The sequence below is a fragment of the Phyllobates terribilis genome, unplaced genomic scaffold (assembly GCF_046119375.1).
Source record: "Phyllobates terribilis strain yellow unplaced genomic scaffold, ASM4611937v1 Scaffold_10__3_contigs__length_209671492, whole genome shotgun sequence".
Classification (NCBI taxonomy): Eukaryota; Metazoa; Chordata; class Amphibia; order Anura; family Dendrobatidae; genus Phyllobates; species Phyllobates terribilis.
The window spans coordinates 125,252,309-125,273,529 of record NW_027362770.1 but is presented as its reverse complement, the minus strand read 5'-3'; the positions used below and the strand labels follow the sequence as shown (position 1 = coordinate 125,273,529).

At 41.7% G+C, this 21,221-nt stretch overlaps 1 protein-coding gene across 1 annotated transcript in view; it reads left to right on the top strand.

Annotated features, from left to right (window-relative positions):
• The window catches only part of MGAT4B (alpha-1,3-mannosyl-glycoprotein 4-beta-N-acetylglucosaminyltransferase B), a 462,068-nt gene extending 441,210 nt beyond the window's left edge, over window positions 1-20,858 (top strand). Inside the window, exons 13-15 of the mRNA XM_073649763.1 lie at window positions 11,308-11,395; window positions 15,617-15,729; window positions 18,652-20,858. Of these exons, the coding sequence (XP_073505864.1) occupies window positions 11,308-11,395; window positions 15,617-15,729; window positions 18,652-18,675 (225 nt within the window). The 3' untranslated portion in view covers window positions 18,676-20,858. The remainder of the gene's footprint in view (window positions 1-11,307; window positions 11,396-15,616; window positions 15,730-18,651) is intronic.
• Window positions 20,859-21,221: the final 363 nt, after the last annotated feature.

Genomic DNA, 21,221 nt, shown 5'->3' with positions numbered 1-21,221 from the left:
ATGGTTAACTACCCGCAGGAGTATTTGGTTGTGATAGACCTCCCTACACTGGGGGATAATGATAGGGAATTTCTAGAAAGACCAATTTCATTGGAAGAAGTTCAACAGGCAGTGGGGAAAGATGCCCAATGACCAACCATCCAGTTGGATAGCCTCCCAATAGAAATATACAAGCTGTTTGATACGGTATTAGGGCAACAATACCTGGATATGATTAACAATGTGTTTATAGCGGGGAGACTTCCAAGTTCCCTAAGTGATGCAATAATTGTGGTTATACAATACAGACCAAAAGTTTGGACACACCTTCTCATTTAAAGATTTTTCTGTATTTTCATGACTATGAAAATTGTACATTCACACTGAAGGCATCAAAACTATGAATTAACACATGTGGAATTATATACTTAACAAAAAAGTGTGAAACAACTGAAAATATGTCTTATATTCTAGGTTCTTCAAAGTGGCCACCTTTTGCTTTGATGACTGCTTTGCACACTCTTGGCATTCTCATGATGAGCTTCAAGAGGTAGTCACCAGAAATGGCTGGGCACGGTCATCTCTTCGGTAATACATTCAGATCAAGCTGGGTTTAGGCCCTCAAAGTTAACGACAATTCATTTATGAAGGGTATTCCTAAATTTGCAAGTGTGGCAGGCTGACCCTAGAAATAGATTGTTTCTTTGGATGCTGCCAAGGCTTTTGACAGTGTGGAGTGGGGCTATATGTGAGCGGTACTAAAAGAGATTGGGTTCGCACCCAACATCATCAAGTGGATTATGCTATTATATAAGACCCCAAAGCTAGAATAAGGGCTAATGGGGAGATGTCTGATATATTTGAGCTTTTTAGGGGAAAAAGATAGGGCTGCCCCTTGTCGCCATTACTCTTTGCTCTTACAATTGAACCGTTAGCATGTATAATTAGAAGACTTCCTGGGATAGAGAGGTTTAGGTACAGGAATGAAGAGAAAAAGATGACTTGTTATTTGTCAAGAATTTTACCATCTCCCTCCCAATTATAATGTATACAATTGAAAGATTCAGGACCTTTTTGGGCCTGACTATAAACTGGTCAAAGTCAGCTCCTCTTCCTAATTCACTCTGGGACGGATTGTCAAAGATTCCAGTGGTTCAGAAATTTAAATACCTGGGTATCTTCATTACAAGAAAGCCACTGGATTGCATCCCTTTGAATCTAAGCCCTCTGGTAATCAAGATGAGGAATAAAGTGAGCCCTTGGGGGAAACTACCCCGTTTAGCTTTGGGTAGAACGAACCTTATTAAAATGAGCGTTATACCATGTATCCTGTATGTGTTACATAACTCCACCTTCTGGATTCCTAAGTACTGGTTCAGGAAAATGCATAATATATTCATAGACAGACCTAGTGTGGAAAAGAGGAGTCCTGAGGATAAAACTGGAAAAGCTGCACTTACCTAAAAATCAGGGGGGGGGGGGGGGCTAGCTCTGCCACATATTTGGGGGTATTACTTAGCCTCCCAATTCCAGCATTTCAGGGAATGGGCACTGTAGGGGACTCAGGAGCCAGGAACAGTAATATTAAAACATTTGTTGGGCAGGAACAGTTTACTAGATTTGTTGGAATCCCATAAATTCAAGGGTAATTTGAGATGTTACCCTACTGTCTCTTTGGTTCATAAAATTTGGTGGACATGTAAAAAATAGCTAGGAATGCAGGATTTCTCGAAAGTATACCCCTCTTTGTGATAATCCTAACTTGAGGGACCTGCGACAATCTGGAGGGATTTGGGGAATGGAGAAATCATGGATTGAAGTACGGTATGTATAAATGTTGTACATAGATGGCCATTTCTGCTCATTTGACCACTTGAAGCAAGAGTTTAATTTGCATAACTCATATTTTATATATTTTTTTAAATACCTGCAATTAAGACATGCAATATGGGCTCAGGAAACCATTTCTGATCTTACTATTTCTTCCAATGGGTTGATAGACTTTGTGGTGCACGATAAAGCTACTAATGGAATTATATCACTATTATGTAACTCCTCGTTGTTAAAAATTCTGGGAGATCTGATAGCATTGGTCCAGGGTTAGATGGGAGAGAGACGTGGGCAATATGTCCACTGAGGAGTGGAAGGATGTGCTAGAATCGACAAGACTGGTCTCAATTAATACACCGCAGAGGAGGTCTCAACTGTTTCTCATACACAGAGTCTACAGAGCTCCAAAAGTATTATATAGAATGGGCCTTCGAGCTGCTGCTTGCAGTCCACGTTGCAGAGAGGAAGGTGCAGACTTAATTCATATGTTTCGGTCATGCTCTCGACTAGTTGGGCTATGGGAAAGTATTGGCAGATTAGTGATGGAGGTTTCTAAAGTTAGAATTCCTCTTAGCGCAAAATCCTGTGTTAGATTTGCGGGGCGACGTGGGCGGTTCTTCCCAAGTATAGTTGGCCATTGCCAAAATATTCTAGCAAACCAAAAAGTCTATTGCCAACATTGGTTGGCAAATGGTCCTCCCTTGGTAAAGGAAGGGGTTCAGGGCTTGAAGAATACCATTTTAAAGGAAGCAAAGGTCTATATCAAGAGGGGAGCAATCGCCAAGTTTGGAAAGCAATGGGGTGACTGGATTAGATGCCCATCTGTAGTTTGAGGTGCTGGCAAGGGCTGTTTTCTTCTATCTGTTGGCACTATGCAGAAAAAAACGTGCATTTGTGCTTATGTTTTTTTAAGCTTTTTTGTACAGCAATGAATGCTTTTTGGAGCGAAATAAAGATATTTGAAAAAAGAAACGTGGGACAGCGCTTTAACCCTTAGATTACCGTCTGACCTGGGGTGAGTATATTGGGTTAATTTAAATGATTAAAGAATGCAGCTGTTTTATTTCAAATAAAGTGTTTTATTCTCGGTGTGTGTGTTTATTTAACTCTTTACTTACAAGTTTAGTAATGAGGGTATCTGGCTGACAACTCTTCATTACTAAACCTATGGCTTGGTGTCAGCAACACCTAATCCCATTACCCTTAATCCCGTTACTCCTAATCCCATCAAAGGAAGTGCCATTTCAGGGGCAGTTGATGGCTGCTATTTTTAGCCTAGGAAGGGGCTATTAGACCAACATGTTCCCTGGCTATTAATAACAGCTCCCGATCAGGAACCAGCAGTGCATTGGACGCAGCGTATTTTGGACGCTGCGTTCTAATGCTGCACTTGTTTCATCAGTACATGCGGATCCACCGCTTGTAATGACATTTCTATCGGTAAAAATCTGCAGCGGAGACTGAATCCCGACCACTTGGAATTCATGTCAGCCTTGTATTGACAGCTGCTATGAAGCCCAGACTAGTAATGGAGAGACGTCTATAAGACACCCCCATTACTAACCTCATAGTAAAGGTTCTGAAATAAACACACAGCCTGAAAAAAATCCTTTATTTGAAATAAAAGTCCACACGGTTTTACACATTTATTTAAAAATAAAAGTGTACTCATCCAACGCCTAATCCCCTGAAGCCATTGTCCCGTGTTAAAAAAAAAAAAAAGAGAATAATAACAAAAATACTCACCTTTCCATTTGAAGCCATTGTCATCTGTAAAAAAACAAAAATAAAGAAAAACCATATTCCTCACCTGTCCGACGTGATGAAATAATCCAGAGTGTCCCACAAAGATCTGGGTCAGTTCTAGAGTGTCACATCAGCAATCACTGATGTGACTGTTCTAGAGGACAACAGGCTATACACTGACAGGAGTGTAATCACGCCTGTGTCAGTGTATTGCGCTGAGCTGCCGGGAGAGAGGTCACCGGGGTTCAATCAGCTAATGAGCTCCGGTGACCTCACTTACGGCACCACCGCTACGTGAGAATTTTCACTGGGTTAGCGATCATGGTGTATACCGGGGATTTATACATCACTAGAGGAGCCCAGTAATTACCATAGGGTATACCAGGAATATGCTATTTGACCAAGAAGGAGAGTGATGGGGTGCTACGCCAGATGACCTGACCTCCACAGTCACCAGACCTGAACCCAATCGAGATGGTTTGGGGTGAGCTGGACCGCAGAGTGAAGGCAAAAGGGCCAACAAGTGCTAAGCATCTCTGGGAACTCCTTCAAGATGTACAATTTTCAAAGTCATGAAAATACAGAAAAATCTTTAAATGAGAAGGTGTGTCCAAACTTTTGGTCTGTACTGTATATCACTAGAGAAGCCCAGTAAGTATCATAGTGTATACCAGGGATTATATATCATTAGAGGAGCATAGTAAATACCATAGTGATGTACCCCGGGGATATATATCACTAGAGGAGCCCAGTAAGTACCATAGTGATGTACACCGGGGATATATATCACTACAGGAGCCCAATAAATACCATAGTGATGTACACCGGGGATATATATCACTACAGGAGCCCAATAAATACCATAGTGATGTACACCAGGGATATATATCACTAGAGGAGTCCAGTAAGTACCATAGTGTATACTGGGGATATATATCACTACAGGTGCCCAATAAATACCATAGTGATGTACACCGGGGATATATATCACTAGAGGAGTCCAGTAAGTACCATAGTGTATACTGGGGATATATATCACTACAGGTGCCCAATAAATACCATAGTGATGTACACCGGGGATATATATCACTAGAGGAGTCCAGTAAGTACCATAGTGTATATCGGGGATATATATCACTACAGGAGCCCAATAAATACCATAGTGATGTACACCGGGGATATATATCACTAGAGGAGTCCAGTAAGTACCATAGTGTATATCGGGGATATATATCACTACAGGAGCCCAATAAATACCATAGTGATGTACACCGGGGATATATATCACTAGAGGAGTCCAGTAAGTACGATAGTGTATATCGGGGATATATATCACTACAGGAGCCCAATAAATACCATAGTGATGTACACCGGGGATACATATCACTAGAGGAGTCCAGTAAGTACCATAGTGTATATCGGGGATATATATCACTACAGGAGCCCAATAAATACCATAGTGATGTACACCGGGGATATATATCACTAGAGGAGTCCAGTAAGTACCATAGTGTATATCGGGGATATATATCACTACAGGAGCCCAATAAATACCATAGTGATGTACACCGGGGATATATATCACTAGAGGAGTCCAGTAAGTACGATAGTGTATATCGGGGATATATATCACTACAGGAGCCCAATAAATACCATAGTGATGTACACCGGGGATACATATCACTAGAGGAGTCCAGTAAGTACCATAGTGTATATCGGGGATATATATCACTACAGGAGCCCAATAAATACCATAGTGATGTACACCGGGGATACATATCACTAGAGGAGTCCAGTAAGTACCATAGTGTATATCGGGGATATATATCACTACAGGAGCCCAATAAATACCATAGTGATGTACACCGAGGATATATATCACTAGAGGAGCCTGTGCTTAGTGATGCAGTAATGTATTTTAGAGATCTATATTCAGAGTCAGGAATACTTTGCACATCACTGCTCACCAGTCTCAGATCTCAGAGGCACAGACGGCTCTCGATAAAGCATACACCAATATTTTCGTTTGCTATAATTTCAATAGTAAATCTCCTGTAGGTGAAGAAATGAATTGCCTGTCTGTGCAGTTTACATGGCAGTATTTTCAAGTTAACGGCTTCCTGCGCTCTGCCTGGCACATATAAAGCAGAGTAATAAAAAAAACGCACAAAGATATATCTTGTTTTGCAGCGGACTGAACTTATCTGAGGATCTGTAATATACAGATAAATTGGTCTTTGTGTTACATCTCTGGAGCTTTTTTTTCTTTAGCTATTAATGTATCAGCCATGAATGGCAGCTCTGCTTGTGATGATCCACTCATGCACAGGACCATACTGCCATCTAGTAGTGGCTGCACAGATTTTCCATTGTTTCGGCTCATATATTTTGGGTGCTGGTAGTTGATACAGTAGAATGGCAATATTTCCTGTGATGTTTGCATTTTTTATAAAATTGCTATAATAGTCAGGTTCACTCCATTTTGTTGATTGAAGTAATATTTTGAGCGACCAGTTTGGAGAAATTGTACCCCTCAAGCTTTTATGCATCAGGTCCTGTGTTCTCAAATTCAGCCTTTCCACCTGTCACCAGGTTTTAATGCTTTATCTGAAAGCAGAATAATGTAGAGGCGGAGACACTGATTCCAGCGATAAATCACTTACTGGGCTGCTTACTGTAATTTTTATAAAATCGCTGTTCTATCATCAGGAGATCATCACTGGATTACTTCTTGGCCTGCTGCCAGGTAGTCCAACCATGTCCCACCACTGATTGGCAGCTTTCTGTGTGCACTGTGCATAGGTAGAAAGCTGCGACTCAGTGGTGGGGGCGGGGTTATACAGAACTCGGCGTTTAGAGAACTGGTGGATCTGCAGCAGAGAAAAGTTTTAATCAAAACTTCAGCAAGCAGCCAAGTACCGGTACGTGACACATCGCTGGAATCAGGGTCTCTGCACCTACATCATACTGCTGTCAGATGGGGACACAAAAACATGATAGCATGGTGACAGTCTCCCTGTAACATGCATGTGAACAGTCCATACAAGGATAGTTTCCTGTTTTTGTGGACGTTTCATTATGATTCATGCATTTGCGATCCTATATTTGCTTCTTTTCCCCTTGGATGCAGAGTTGCTATTAATGGATAAGCAGATGCCTCCAGGATTCCTTATAGTAAATAGCCATCTTTTTATCATATTGCTTTTAGGTCCAAAATTAACTTCTTAATATATTTTATCTATAACCCCTTGAACCAATCAACTCCAAAAACACTATACAGTGGTAATCTGCAGGTAAATAGCATTTCAATCATGTCCAGCTTCCTTTCTGGACCAGTGACTACAGGGAGAAAGTGAAATTTCTCCCTGTTACCACTCGCTTCCACTCATCAGGGCATTGCAGGGGGACGGATACAGTCACCGCGCACTATACAGTGAGCACGCTGTAACCATGCCCTGGCACATTGATTGACAGCTCGCTCTGTAGAGCATGACATGATGTAATAGGAGGTCTTGGAGCAGGACAGGGTAGTGCAATTTCAAATCTTCTTGACATAGAGCTCCAAATCTCCACCATAGATATGAACTACAGAGACATGTTGGCTAGCTGCCGTTGCCACTAGAGGGAGCTCACTTCATACCGTTCTACATTCATGGCATATCCCATAAATGTCTCAGATCAGACAACCCCTTTAAATGTAGAATCATGTGCAGTGAGCTCTGAAAGGTCCAGTAGTAGACCGAATGCTCATGATTTCAGCTCTGCAGGCCGCTATTTTGGATTTAAAATGAAACAACTGAGATGCGATTGAAGTGAAGACTTTCAGGTTTAATTAAAGGGGTTGAACAAAAATAACCTGTGAAACGTTTAGGAATTGCAACCATTTTTCTACAAAGCCTTCTCATTTCAGGGGCTCAAAAGTAATTGGATAAATTAACTTTAATATAAATAAAATGATCATTTTTATTACTTTGTAGCTAATCCTTTGTAGGCAATGACTGGCTGAAGTCTGGAAGCCATGGACGTCACCATAAGCTGGGTTTCCTGCTGTGTGATGGTTTGTCGGCCTTTAGTGCAGTGACTTCAGTTGTTGCTTGGTTGTGGGACTTTCTGACTTACATTTTGTCTTACGCATGTAAAATGCTGCTCGATGGGGCTGAGATCCGGTGATGACTCGGACATTGTAGAATAGTCCACTTCTTTGCCTTAAACTCCTGGGTTGTTTTCGCAGTATGTTTTGGGTCATTGGACGGCGCTTCACAGTACAGGTGGACAATCACCCTTCCTGCATTCAGTTGAATCTGAGCAGATGGTATCGCCCTGTACACTTCATCCGGCTGCTTCTGGCTTCAGTCACACCATCAATAAACACTAGTGACCCCATTGGAAGCCATGCATGCCCGGCCATCACACTGCCTCCACCATTTGTCACAGAGGATGTGCTGTGTTTTGGATCATGAGCCGTTCCAAGCCTTCTCCAGACTTTCTTCCCATCACTCTGGTACAGGTTGATCTTCATTTCATCTGTCCAAACAATGCTTTTCCAGAACTGGACTGGCTTCTTTAGATGTTTTTTGGCAAAGTCTTATTTTTAAGGCTGATTAATGGTTTGAACCTTCTGGTGAAACATCTAAATTTGCTCTCATGAAGTCTTCTCTTTATGGTAGACTTAGATACTGAAACACCTACTTCCTGTAGAGTGTTGTACACTTGGGAGGGTGTTGTGAAAGGGTTTTTCTTCACCATGGAAATGATTCTGCGCTTATCCACCAACAGTGGACGTCCAGGCCTTTTTGAGTTCCCAAGCTCACCAGTGCACTCTTTTTTTTATTTTATTTTTTTATTGCACAATATTCCAAACTGTTTATTTGGCCACTCCTAACATTTCTGCTCTCTCTGATGGATTTCTACTTTTTTTAGCCTAGTGATGGTCTGTTTCTCTTCCATTGAGAGCTCATTTGACCACATGCTGTGGGTCCACCACAACAGCTTCCAAATGTAAATGCAAAATGCCACACCTGGAATCAGCTCCAGACCTTTTACCTACTTAATTGATGATGGATTAACAAGAGAATAGCTCATGCAGCCAATTAAAGAGATTTTGAGATACAGTGGTGGCCAAAAGTATTGGCACCCCTGCAATTATGTCAGATAATACTCAGTTTCTTCCTGAAAATGATTGCAATCACAAATTCTTTGGTATTATTATCTTCATTTAATTTGTCTTCAATGAAAAAACACAAAAAGAATTGTCCTAAAGCCAAATTGGATACAATTCCACACCAAACCTAAAAAAGGGGGTGGACAAAAGTATTGGCACTGTTTGAAAAATCATGTGATGCTTCTCTAATTCGTGTAATTAACAGAACCTGTAACTTACCTGTGGCACCTAACAGGTGTTGGCAATAACTAAATCACACTTGCAGCCAGTTAACATGGATTAAAGTTGACTCAACCTCTGTCCTGTGTCCTTGTGTGTACCACATTGAGCATGGAGAAAAGAAAGAAGACCAAAGAACTGTCTGAGGACTTGAGAAACCAAATTGTGAGGAAGCATGAGCAATCTCAAGGCTACAAGTCCATCTCCAAAGACCTGAATTTTCCTGTGTTTTCCTTGCGCAGTGTCATCAAGAAGTTTAAAGCCCATGGCACTGTGGCTAACCTCCCTAGATGTGGACGGAAAAGAAAAATTGACGAGAGATTTCAACGCAAGATTGTGCGGATGGTGGATAAAGAACCTCGACTAACATCCAAACAAGTTCAAGCTGCCCTGCAGTCCGAGGGTACAACAGTGTCAACCCATACTATCCGTCGGCATCTGAATGAAAAGGGACTGTATGGTAGGATACCCAGGAAGACCCCACTTCTTACCCCGAGACATAAAAAAGCCAGGCTGGAGTTTGCCAAAACTTACCTGAGAAAGCCTAAAACGTTTTGGAAGAATGTTCTCTGGTCAGATGAGACAAAAGTAGAGCTTTTTGCCAAAAAGCTCATCAACATAGAGTGTACAGGGAAAAAAAAGAGGCATTCAAAGAAAAGAACACGGTCCCTACAGTCAAACATGGCGGAGGTTCCCTGATGTTTTGGGGTTGCTTTGCTGCCTCTGGCACTGGACTGCTTGACTGTGTGCATGGCATTATGAAGTCTGAAGACTACCAACAAATTTTGCAGCATAATGTAGGGCCCAGTGTGAGAAAGCTGGGTCTCCCTCAGAGGTCATCGGTCTTCCAGCAGGACAATGACTCAAAACACACTTCCAAAAGCACTATAAAATGGTTTGAGAGAAAGCACTGAAGACTTCTAAGGTGGCCAGCAATGAGTCCAGACCTGAATCCCATAGAACACCTGTGGAGAGATCTCAAAATGGCAGTTTGGAGAAGGCACCCTTCAAATATCAGGGACCTGGAGCAGTTTGCCAAAGAAGAATGGTCTACAATTCCAGCAGAGCATTGTAAGAAACTCATTGATGGTTACAGGAAGCAGTTGTTCGCAGTTATTTTGGCTAAAGGTTGTGCAACCAAGTATTAGGCTGAGGGTGCCAATACTTTTGTCTGGCCCATTTTTGGAGTTTTGTGTGAAATGATCAATGATTTGATTTTTGCTTCATTCTCTTTTGTGTTTTTTCCTTGCAAGCAAATTAAATGAAGATAATAAGACCAAAGAATTTGTGATTGCAATCATTTTCAGGAAGAAACTGAGTATTATCCGACAGAATTGCAGGGGCGCCAATACTTTTGGCCACCACTGTAATTGTCCAATTACTTTTGGTCCCTTTAAAAAGAGGCTGCTACATATTAAAGAGCTGTAATTCCTAAACCTTTACTTCAATGCGAACCTTCTCAAATTAAAGCTGAGAGTCTGAACTTTAAACCCATACAGATTATATGACTGTATCTTGACTGTATATGTTTTTGTAAACAGCTAAAGTGCCAAAACTTGTGTCACCATCCCTATATTTCTGGACCTAACTGTATACTATATACTATATTATATATATATATATATATATATATATCTGTTTTTTACTGAGATTTTCTGGTACATTTTACTTTCTGCACATAATTATGGAAGGTCATCTTGACTCCATTGCTGTTACGGTTCCAGAGATATGGGTCTTTTTATTTACTGCTAATTTTATGGTATTTACCAAGGGGGCGTGGCTCATGGGTTATTATGCAGAGCAACCTAAAGACACGCCCCAAAGGATCAGTGAGCGACGACCCAATAGTAAGGACCATAAAAATGTGGACTAAATAAAAATACTTATATCTGTGGAATCAAATTGCGGATATAAAAAAAAATCTAAAACTGCATACCAAGGGGAGCATGGGGAATAAAATAAGAGCAAAAACATTCCACTTTTGACCTGGTGGCAGCTTCTCTTTAACATCACTTAGTGAGATGCTTTTGAGCAGGCGTGTGGATCATAGAATAAAATGGAGGACTGGAGGATAATCATTGACTTCTGTGTGAGAGTGTTGTGGGCGTGCTCTGTTATCTGTGCGGAGGTCACTGTGCAGGGTGGGGGAGGAAGCGTGCTGTGACGTGTTATCTATACATAGGTTGTTTTTTTTATTGCAATTCTGGCTGTGATGAAAATTTGTCTGCTGAGAATAATCTGTACAGTCTAGGTCCAGTGGTTTGAGTGAAAACTGCAAGATTTTAGGGTCTCGTCTGTTGGACTACACACTATATTACAGTTCGCTCTCTTACAATGTTAATCAGATTTTTTTTTTTACTTGTTTCTTTCAGAGTCTTCAGTCAGACAAAGAAGCTTTACATGAAGGACGGGGTAAACCTTCTAAATACCATCGTACGCCAGATGGATACCTACAAATAGGTGAATGTCTCAAGTGGGGTACCACAGGGCTCCGTCCTGGGACCTGTATTGTTCAACATCTTTATCAATGATTTAGATGAAGGAATTGAGGGTAAACTGATTAAATTTGCTGATGACACAAAGCTAGGAGGGATAGCTAATACTAGAGAAGAGAGAGAGAGGATTCAAAAAGACCTAAATAAACTGGAGCAGTGGGCAGCAACCAACAGAATGGTTTTTAACAGGGAAAAATGCAAAGTACTACATCTGGGCAATAAAAATGAAAAAAGCATATACAGAATGGGAGGAATAGAGCTAAGCAACAGTACATGTGAAAAAGACTTAGGTATACTAATAGATCATAGACTGAACACGAGTCAACAGTGTGATGCAGCAGCAAAAAAGGCAAATACAATTCTGGGATGTATTAACAGAAGCATACAGTCTAGATCACGTGAAGTCATTATCGGTCTTTACTCCTCTTTGGTCAGACCTCATCTGGAATACTGTGTACAGTTTTGGGCACCACATTTTAAAAAAGACATAGACAAACTGGAGCAAGTTCAGAGAAGAGCGACCAGAATGGTGACTGGTCTGCAAACCATGTCCTATGAGGAACGGTTGCAGGATTTGGGAATGTTTAGCTTGCAAAAAAGAAGACTGAGAGGAGACTTAATAGCTGTCTACAAATATGTTAAGGGCTGTTACATTGTAGAAGGATCATCTTTATTCTCATTTGCACAAGGAAAGACTAGAAGCAATGGGATGAAACTAAATGGGAGGAGACACAGATTAGATATTAGAAAAAACTTTTTGACAGTTAGGGTGATTAATGAGTGGAACAGGCTGCCACGAGAGGTGGTGAGTTCCCCTTCAATGGACGTCTTCAAACAGAGGCTGGACAGACATCTGTCTGAGATGATCTAGTGAATCCTGATTTGAGCAGGGGGTTGGACCAGATGACCCAGGAGGTCCCTTCCAACTCTACCATTCTATGATTCTATGATCTGTCCGAGGGGAATATGGGAACTGATGGGCGTCCAGTATTATCTTTGCATGTTCTCTTTTATGTGCTGTAATGCTGACCACAGACACAATGGCCCTGATTCGTCAAGACCAATTTTTTTGTCATGCCGCTGGTCATGGATGCTGAGATGTGCTGGAGTCCGACACTCCTGATTCATTAAGAAGCGCACACCTTAATTAGGAGCGTCTAAAAAGTGGCTTGCGCCTAGCCACAAATCTTAATCCAGTCAACGACTAGCGTAAGCTTTGTGGTGTAAGGAACAACGTCTTTCACAAGTGGGGGATGCCTCGCAGTCATACGCCAGAGCTGGGTGAAAATGGCGTGAGAATGCAACATTTTAGCACAGGCTTAAGTTACGCTAAAATTTAATTACTTTTGAAAGCTTTTTACACCAGAATACTCAGGTAAAATCTTTAAATCTGGCTCAATGTTAATAGATTTTACCAGTGTGGATCAACTGTATCCAGTCCACATCCTGGCCAAATATCAGAGATCCTGAAATTCCCTTAAATTATTTCTGATATTGATAAACCATTGCACACCGAAAAATTCTGGAAAGTGCAATACATGCAATTGGTCCCTAGCAGAGTAAAGGCCCCGTCACACTTAGCGACGCTGCAACGATCCCGACAACTATACGACCTGTCAGGGATCGTTGCTGCGTCACTATGTGGTCGCTGGTGAGCTGTCAAACAGGCAGGCTCACCAACGATCAGGGGAGCAGCGACATCATGGAAAGAATCTTTCCACGATGTCCTGCTCCTGGTTGCCAGCCTGCTGCTGAAGCAGGAGCAGGCTGGTAACCATGATAAACAGCGGGATACTAGGGGCACACGCGCACCTAGTAACCCGTTGTTTATCATGGTTACCACTCTGCTACGGTGAGCGGGAGGTTACCGCTCACTTTAGCAGGCTCGTAACCATGATAAACATGGGGTTACTAAGTGCGCGTGTGCCCCTAGTAACCCGATGTTTACCATGGATACCAGCCTGATCGTTGGTCCCGCTGGTCACACACAGCGATGTGTGCTGACCAGCGGGAGGGCAACGACCAAAAAATGGTCCAGGACACTTTGCAGCGATCAGCGACCTCACAGCAGGTGCCTGATCGCTGCAAAGTGTCACACATAGCGACATCGCTGGTGAGGTCGCTGGTGAGTCACCAAAACCGTGACACAGCAGCGATCTCGCTATGTGAGACGGGGGCTTAAGGGTAGGTCAGCCCGGGATGTGAACAGGGCTGATTGATTGAAATCTTTTACTGTGGTTTTGCCACGGATTTCTCCTTAGGGATTGCAAGGAGTGAATTCCATGGTGTGAATCCACAACATAAGCTGGCATGCTGCAGATTCAAAATCCACACCGCAATTTCAGATTCCATAAAGAAATTTTACTCGGTACATAGGAAAGATTTGGTAAAATCTCATTACATTTCTTTGCTGGTGCTGTAATATATTGCAGATTTTTTTTGTCCTGACAATCTGCAACTGATTTGACCACTGGGAACACAGCCCAACCTCCACTGTAAACCTGTATAGTTATATTGGCCAAGTGTGCATGTTTTCTTTTTTTTCAGTATGATTCAGGTTGTCTTTGCGGCTGTTCCCATACACATTTACTGTTACAAAGGCTATCCTTACATCTTGACTTTTACACTGACATGCTGATATCATTGGCATACACTTATTTTTTTCAAACTTATTTATATCTGAACAATTAAAGGAATTGTTCCACAAATACATTTTCCTTTGGAATATCTCACAAGAACAACATTTCAGTTGCATTTGACCTCTTAGGAAATAAGAAATCAGAAAACTCTGGCAGTGCTACCACACCTGCATAACAAAAAATCAGGAAGCAAATTTAGCAAAATAGTTTGGGAAAACCAGATCTTGCAGTGCTCAGGTTGTAGAGGATAGTGCGTGCGCAGTAGAAGATGAAAACTGAAGACAGGCGGCACTCACCACTGGGGTATGAATAAATACTATGTCCTAAGTCGAGTGCAGGTGTATGGAGCAGGCTCAGGAGCTGAACCTGCACCTAATCCAACTTGTGCCGGTTGCTCTGTACAGACAACACTTGCTGCTAAAAGTAGTGACCTGCGCTTGTTCTGTGCACTGATGTTTAACCATTTAAATGCCTCCAATCTCTGACAGCATTTAAATGGCCCAACTGTAAACGGCAATAGTCTCCAGCACCCATTGGCTCCTTGCGCAACAAGATCACAGAGAGCTGATAGCCCTGGGCTCATAGGAGATTAATAATTTCCTATGTACTGCAATACTTTCATCATTACAAAATATAGAATAAGCCATCAAAATAGTTAGTTTAAAAAAATCTGGTTTCTTTCTTTTTTTTTCAGTTTAAAAATAAAAAAGAAACAACCCTATCTCGTATAATTGTATCTGAAAAAAACCTATCTATGAAAACATACAATGGTTTTTATCATACTTTAAATGGCAAAAAAAATCAAACTCCAGAATTGCCAGTTTTTTGTTGCTTCAGTTCACTCAAAAAAATGCAATAAAAAACATTAAAAATTTAATTGGGGCTGGACCAGGAGGGAGGAGGCACCTTAGTAATGATAATCTCCTGCTGATAAAACACTGATCATATTGAAACAGCAAAACACAACCCAGTAAGTGATGCATCACTGGAATCAGGGTCTCTGCTGCTAAATTATGCTGCTGTCGAATTACATGGCAGTAACCTGCTGACAGATTCCTTGTAAGTATTGTAACAATGAATGTATGGAGCACAAACTACCCTTGCAGTTCTGTCCAGCCCATAGATCAGCTAACAACCCTTGTCATTGCTAAAAGGAGATCTCACACGGATGGCAGATTGGAAAATGTTATGTCATGCCTGAGTGTTTTTAGTATTGATAACTTTTAATGACACTTATTAGCGGCAAATTAAATTAAATTTTTTAAATTAAGAAAACTTTCTCAATTACATTTTGGAATCAGAAGTCATGGTATAAGAGTTTCCTGCGGCTGTAATATTGATGATCGGGTAATAACTGCATCTGATTAGCTAATATTCAATTACTAAGTCAAATCTTGGATTTGGTTTATAAATCGTTTGAAATTAAATATTATCGGCAGTAATTCTGGAATTTGGGCCATCAGAGGACTCCAATGAATGTTTTAAATATGCATTTTTTTTTTACAGTTTTTTTTAAACTTTACTTTTGCTCTCTTCTTCATCTTTAGGATCATTCAATAAGGGCATAGCCGAAGGAGAAGTGGATTCTTCGTTTGGGCCACTAGAGGCGCTGCGTCTCTGCATTCAGACAGATTCTCCAGTATGGGTCATTTTAAGTGAGGTATGTGGAGGAGAAAACATTTTTTATGGATAAAAAAAAATGTAGCTTGCCATTTCTTTCAAATTTTTTGTCATTGTCTAAGTTTAACTTTAAGACCCTGTTCAGAAATAAAGGATTTTTGTACTGAAATCTATTTAAGATCTTACAACAATCTGCATCACATGTATGGGAATGGATTTTCGCAACACCTTGGGACCCTGAATCATCATTTCTCAGCCACCTCTCCAACTAAATTTTCTTAATCACAGTTGTTAAGTTATGCTGATTTTCAATGTACGTTCTGGGCCATTCATTCTTTTTTTTCTCATAAATTTTAGGCTGTGTGCCCACGATGCGTTTTTTAAGCTTTTCCGCAGCGGCAAAAACGCTGCCAAAACGCTTGGTAGAAGGTCTGCCATGTTCCCCAATGATAATCCGCATGTGCTGTGCACATGCTGCGGAAGTTTCCACTGCGGATTATCATTGCGGAAAAAAACGCAGCACTACCAATTATTTTGCGGAAGCGCTGCTTTTTCGCCACCATTGACTTGCATTGGAACGCTTGGATTACACATCACTGCATCTGTACATGCAGAATCCATGCGTTTCAATGTGCGGATGGTACCCGGGTCTAGAGGAGAGGAGACTCTCCTCCGGACCCGGGTACCATAGAACCTGTAAAAAAAAAGAATAAAATAAAAAATAAATATTATATTTACCTTCTGATGGCCCGCGGTGCGCTCTTCCTCCCTTGCCGGCACTGAAGGACCTGCGCTGACATCATTTAGTCATGTGACAGCAGGTCCTTCAGTGTAGTGTTCGCGAGGTGCCGGCAAGCCAGGACGGAGCGAAGCAAGACTGCGGGGGCCATCAGAAGGTAAGTATAGATTTATTTTTTTATTTTTAAACATTCTTTAAGGTCACACTATATAAATCCATGCCGGTTGCATGGATTTATATAGTGTGACCAAGTTGACAAGCACTTTCCAAGTGATGCTAAAATCGCTTGGAAAGCGCTTGTCAACCCGCATGCGGAAATGCATGTGAAGAACGCTTCACATCCGCATGTCCCTGGCAGGAAAAACGCATGTACAATCCACATGTACAATCCGCATGTACAATCCACATGCGTTTTTTCTGCCAGGGAGATGCAGAAACGCTCAGGAAAAAATCCGGAACATTTCTGCATCGTGGGCAAATAGCCTTAAGCTTGCAGGCAGGGCTCTCACTCCTCTTGGCATCTGTGCAGATTTCCAATGTATGTTCTGGGCCATTTATTTTTCTTTTCTTCATAGATTGTAAGCTTGTAGGCAGGGCCCTCACTCCTCTTGGCATTGTAAGCTTGTAGGCAGGGCCATCACTCCTCTTGGCATTGTAAGCTTGTGAGCAGGGCCCTCACTCCGCTTGTCATTGTAAGCTTGTGAGCAGGGTCCTCACTCCTCTTGGTATCTGTTGATTTATGTGATTGTTATTCTGTGATGTCTTTTATTGTTTGTATAATTCCCCTCTAAAAGTGATGCAGAATATTTCAGCGCTATAGAAATAAAAATTATTACTATTTTCAAGATCTGTGCTTGCTTTCATTTATGGACTGATTTTTAAACCATCAACGTTCTTATCTAATGATGGCAAGCAGAGATCTTTAAATCTTTGTCATTAAATACACATGCACATATTTGTGCAAAATTACCTTAAAATCACCTCTCTGCATTTGCAAATGCACCCGGACTAGTCCGTTGCGACGTCTGCACATCTAGACTTCGTAGCTGCAGTCATGCGCCCTGGGTGGATGAACATTCCCTGCACTGCTCCGGTCTTCTCCTTGAAGTCTTTCTTGGAGACGTGAGCAGTAAAGGGGAGTATCAATCACCCCCGGGGACCATGACTGCAGCTATTAAGCCTGGACCAGTCTTGATGAGTAAATGCCTTCAGGATTAATCCAAGTTCATTTACATGCTTTGATTTTGGACAAATATATGTATCTAACAATAAAGACATGCCACGACTAATTTCCCATTTTTAATAAACCTAAATGAAATAAACTAAATAAAACCTATTTTAGCTTCCATCGAAAATCAATTTAAAAAAAAAAAATAGACACCTGCCAGTCCTACCACCCAGCATCATACAAACATGGATGTATTCTTCAATTTTACATCAAAACATATTGTGGTCTGTTTCTTAAGACACGTCTGTGGCTCATACAAGTCTGAATGAAGCGCTCTCTGGCGTACAGTCACCTGATTCATTATGATGCGTGTGACGCTTAATGACCTAGAAGCCTCTGTTACCCAGTGTGCACCGCTGGCAGAATTGTACGGCAGTCGGGGACTGGCACATTTCTAGATAAAGTTATGCCTCTTTAGTCCTGCCCATGTCCCACCCATGCTACTCCCATATTGGCGTAGCTGGCCTGGACTGGTGTTGAAGCATCAAACGTTGCAATAGTTTTGCACAACTTCCGAGTGGAGTAAAAATACTGCAACTTTTTTGGCGTAAACACCTTAATGAATGGTTTTGCTAAAAATAATAATTAATGGCTAAAATTTGACTGAAAGGGGTTGTCTTCAGAAGCGCACCGCGAACAGCCCCCAGCTTCTTGCTTTGTCAGGAAGACTAGCAGAATGGTCTAGTCCAAACTGTGCTCTTTCCCGGGAACTTGTCACAGAACCTTCTTTTGTGAGATAAGTGTGGGTTCCGGAAGGGGACGGGGACCAGTATCTGTAAGACATTTATGGCATATCTTATGAAATAAATGTCTAAGGTGGGAATACCCCTTTAAAGTTACGAGATATAGATTTGTCCTAGGTAGTGAAAGAGTTCATTTGTCTTCTTCTAACGCGTCAATACATGTAACCTATTTTTTATGTTCTTGTCTACTAGATTAATGTTATTATTTGTTCTAATGTCTCACGTTGTTCTACTATTCATTCCTCCAAACAGATATTTATCAAAAAAGTTGACTGATCAACGGACCAAGTTGTGAAACAATTGGGCTCCTTGAACGTTTTGTGCTGCTCTGCCCTCATTCCTCCCCTGTGGTTCTGCGATCACGGGAGCACTGCTCAAGGTCAGTCTTGGACAGAAGCAGATACATTTTCTAAATTACCCCACAAAGTGCAACTGGAGAAGAGCTGACGTGGTGCCCCACCAACCAGGACTCCCAGAATGCTCTGCTGCTCATGGGGAGGAACCTGTGTTCAGCCAGGCCACTCGCCACCACGTCCTCGGATGGTGATGAGAGACCAAATGAAGCCTTTGCCGGTGGCCCATTTTTGTCCAGTCTTTGAGGGAGGATTTTCTAAAACAGTCGTCCTCCATGGAAAGCACAATATTCGTAAACGATGGACACCAAAGCATTGCTTTCTGCATTGGATGTACGTGTCGATGTGTTCTCATGTGCCGATGGATTGAGAAGGGGGTATATACACTTACTACATAACACCTAATTTCTCCATTACCAACTCCTCTGGTGGTGTCTGGCTCATGCCTCTCGGCCTCTGGTTATTAGTTAAAGGTGTTTTTCTCTTATATAACCTTGGACTAATTATTTTTATTTCTCTATTAATTTAGAGATTTATCGCCATAACAAGTACATTTCTCAAATGCTTCCAGGGCTTGTATTTTTTACCTGCAGGTCACATAAACAACTTTTAAAGGTGTTGTATAGCATTAGAAAAACATGGCTGGTTTCTTCCAACACAGTGCCACCACTGTCCACTGGTCGATTGTGGTATTGCAGCTGAGATGCTATACAAGGTAAAACCAATGGACAGTGGTGCAGTTTCTAGAAGAAAGCAGCCAAGGTTCTGCACAGCCTTTTAAATTCTCTTTTGGATGTGCACTATGGAACAGGGCAATCAGTAAGTGTTGCTGTATTATCTCTAGATCCAAAAAGATGGCCTTACTTAGAAAGTAGCCAAAAATATACAACCCCTAAAGACCTCATCAAAGGTTTCAGAAATAATGTTTACTGCTCCAATGGATTTCAAATGGAAAATGAAGGAACTAATTAACCGTCATTTTGTGTCTACAGCTCCTAAGCAGACTTATGCATCACCATGATAACCGACTATGAAGAAACCCTTTGTATTACAATCCTGCAGTTTTCTCTTTCATGTGTACACTACTTCAACAGAGTAAATGCATGTTGGGAAGAATTAGTGTAGAGATGAAAAATGGACTACATAGAGTGTAGTCTACTGCCCTGGCAACACATTGGTCTGCATAGAAGCTGTATACCAACAAAGGAATAATGGCGCTTTTTTTTTCCATGTTGGATGCATTATTGCAATAAAGAAAAAATAGGTTGCCAATGAGATCATAGCCTTTAAAAGGGTTTCTCGTGTTGTTGAACTGGGAGCCTCCTCTGCTGCCTCCTAGCTCTCTGCTTGCTGGGAAGAGTGCTCTCCTTATTGATTGACAGTTGGAACCAAAATGTAGTTCGATGCTGCAAGATGAGGCTGCTTTGCCTCTGCAGCATTGGAGGAGCGCAGTCGCACTGCTGCTGGCCAATCCAATGACCTAGCCAGCTTTACTGCATTGTTTACAAGTTCTATATCAAAGTGCTTGGAAATGCTGCATTTCTTGCCTAGGGAATCAGCCACCAGTGATGGACTGCAGAAGTAGCGGGTAACGTAGGCTATGAGCTGTAAACACAAATTTAAAATTCATTACAAATAATAAGTTATTGAGAATGAAGAGGATTTTTGTAAAGGGAATCTGTCAGCAAGTTTTTTTCTGTGTAATCTGAAGATAGCAGCAGATAGAGGCTGAAACACAGAATTCAGGGATGTGTCACTTGTCAGGCTATGTGCCCACGTAGCAGATTTGATGCTTAGCGTTTTTGCCTCTCTCTGGCAGAAAAAAACGCATGCAGATTTACATGCAGATTTACATGGGTTTTTTCTGCCAGAGAGAAGCGTTTTTACATGCGTTTTCGCATGCGTTTTTTCAAGCAGTTTTCCAAGTGATTTTGAGCATCACTTGGAAAAGTGCTTGACAAGTTGGTCACACAATATAAATCCATGCAACCGGCATGGATTTATAATGTGTGAACAACTGATGCTTTAAATGCTGCATCTATAGTAAAAAAAAAAGAGAATTAAAATGTTAAAAATAAAAAAAAACCTGTATACTCACCTCTCCGGTCTCCTCCAGTCTGCTCCCGGCGGCGTCCACTCTCCTTGGCGTCCCGCGGTGTACTGTCAGGACCTGCAGTGCCGTCATTTAGTCAGCTGATGGTCACGCGACTATCACCTGACAGCCGACGTCAGCGGTCGCGTGACCATCAGGTGACTAAATGACGGCACCGCAGGTCCTGACAGTACAACGCGGGACGCCAAGGAGAGAGGACGTGGCCGGGAGCAGACCGGGGGCCGCCGGAGAGGTGAGTATACAGGTTTTGTTTATTTTTAACTTTTTTATTTCTTTTTTTCACCGCGTCGTAGCCGGGATGAAGAGGAGTTGTAGTCTCCTCTTCATCCTGGGTACCACACGCACCGCGATTACGC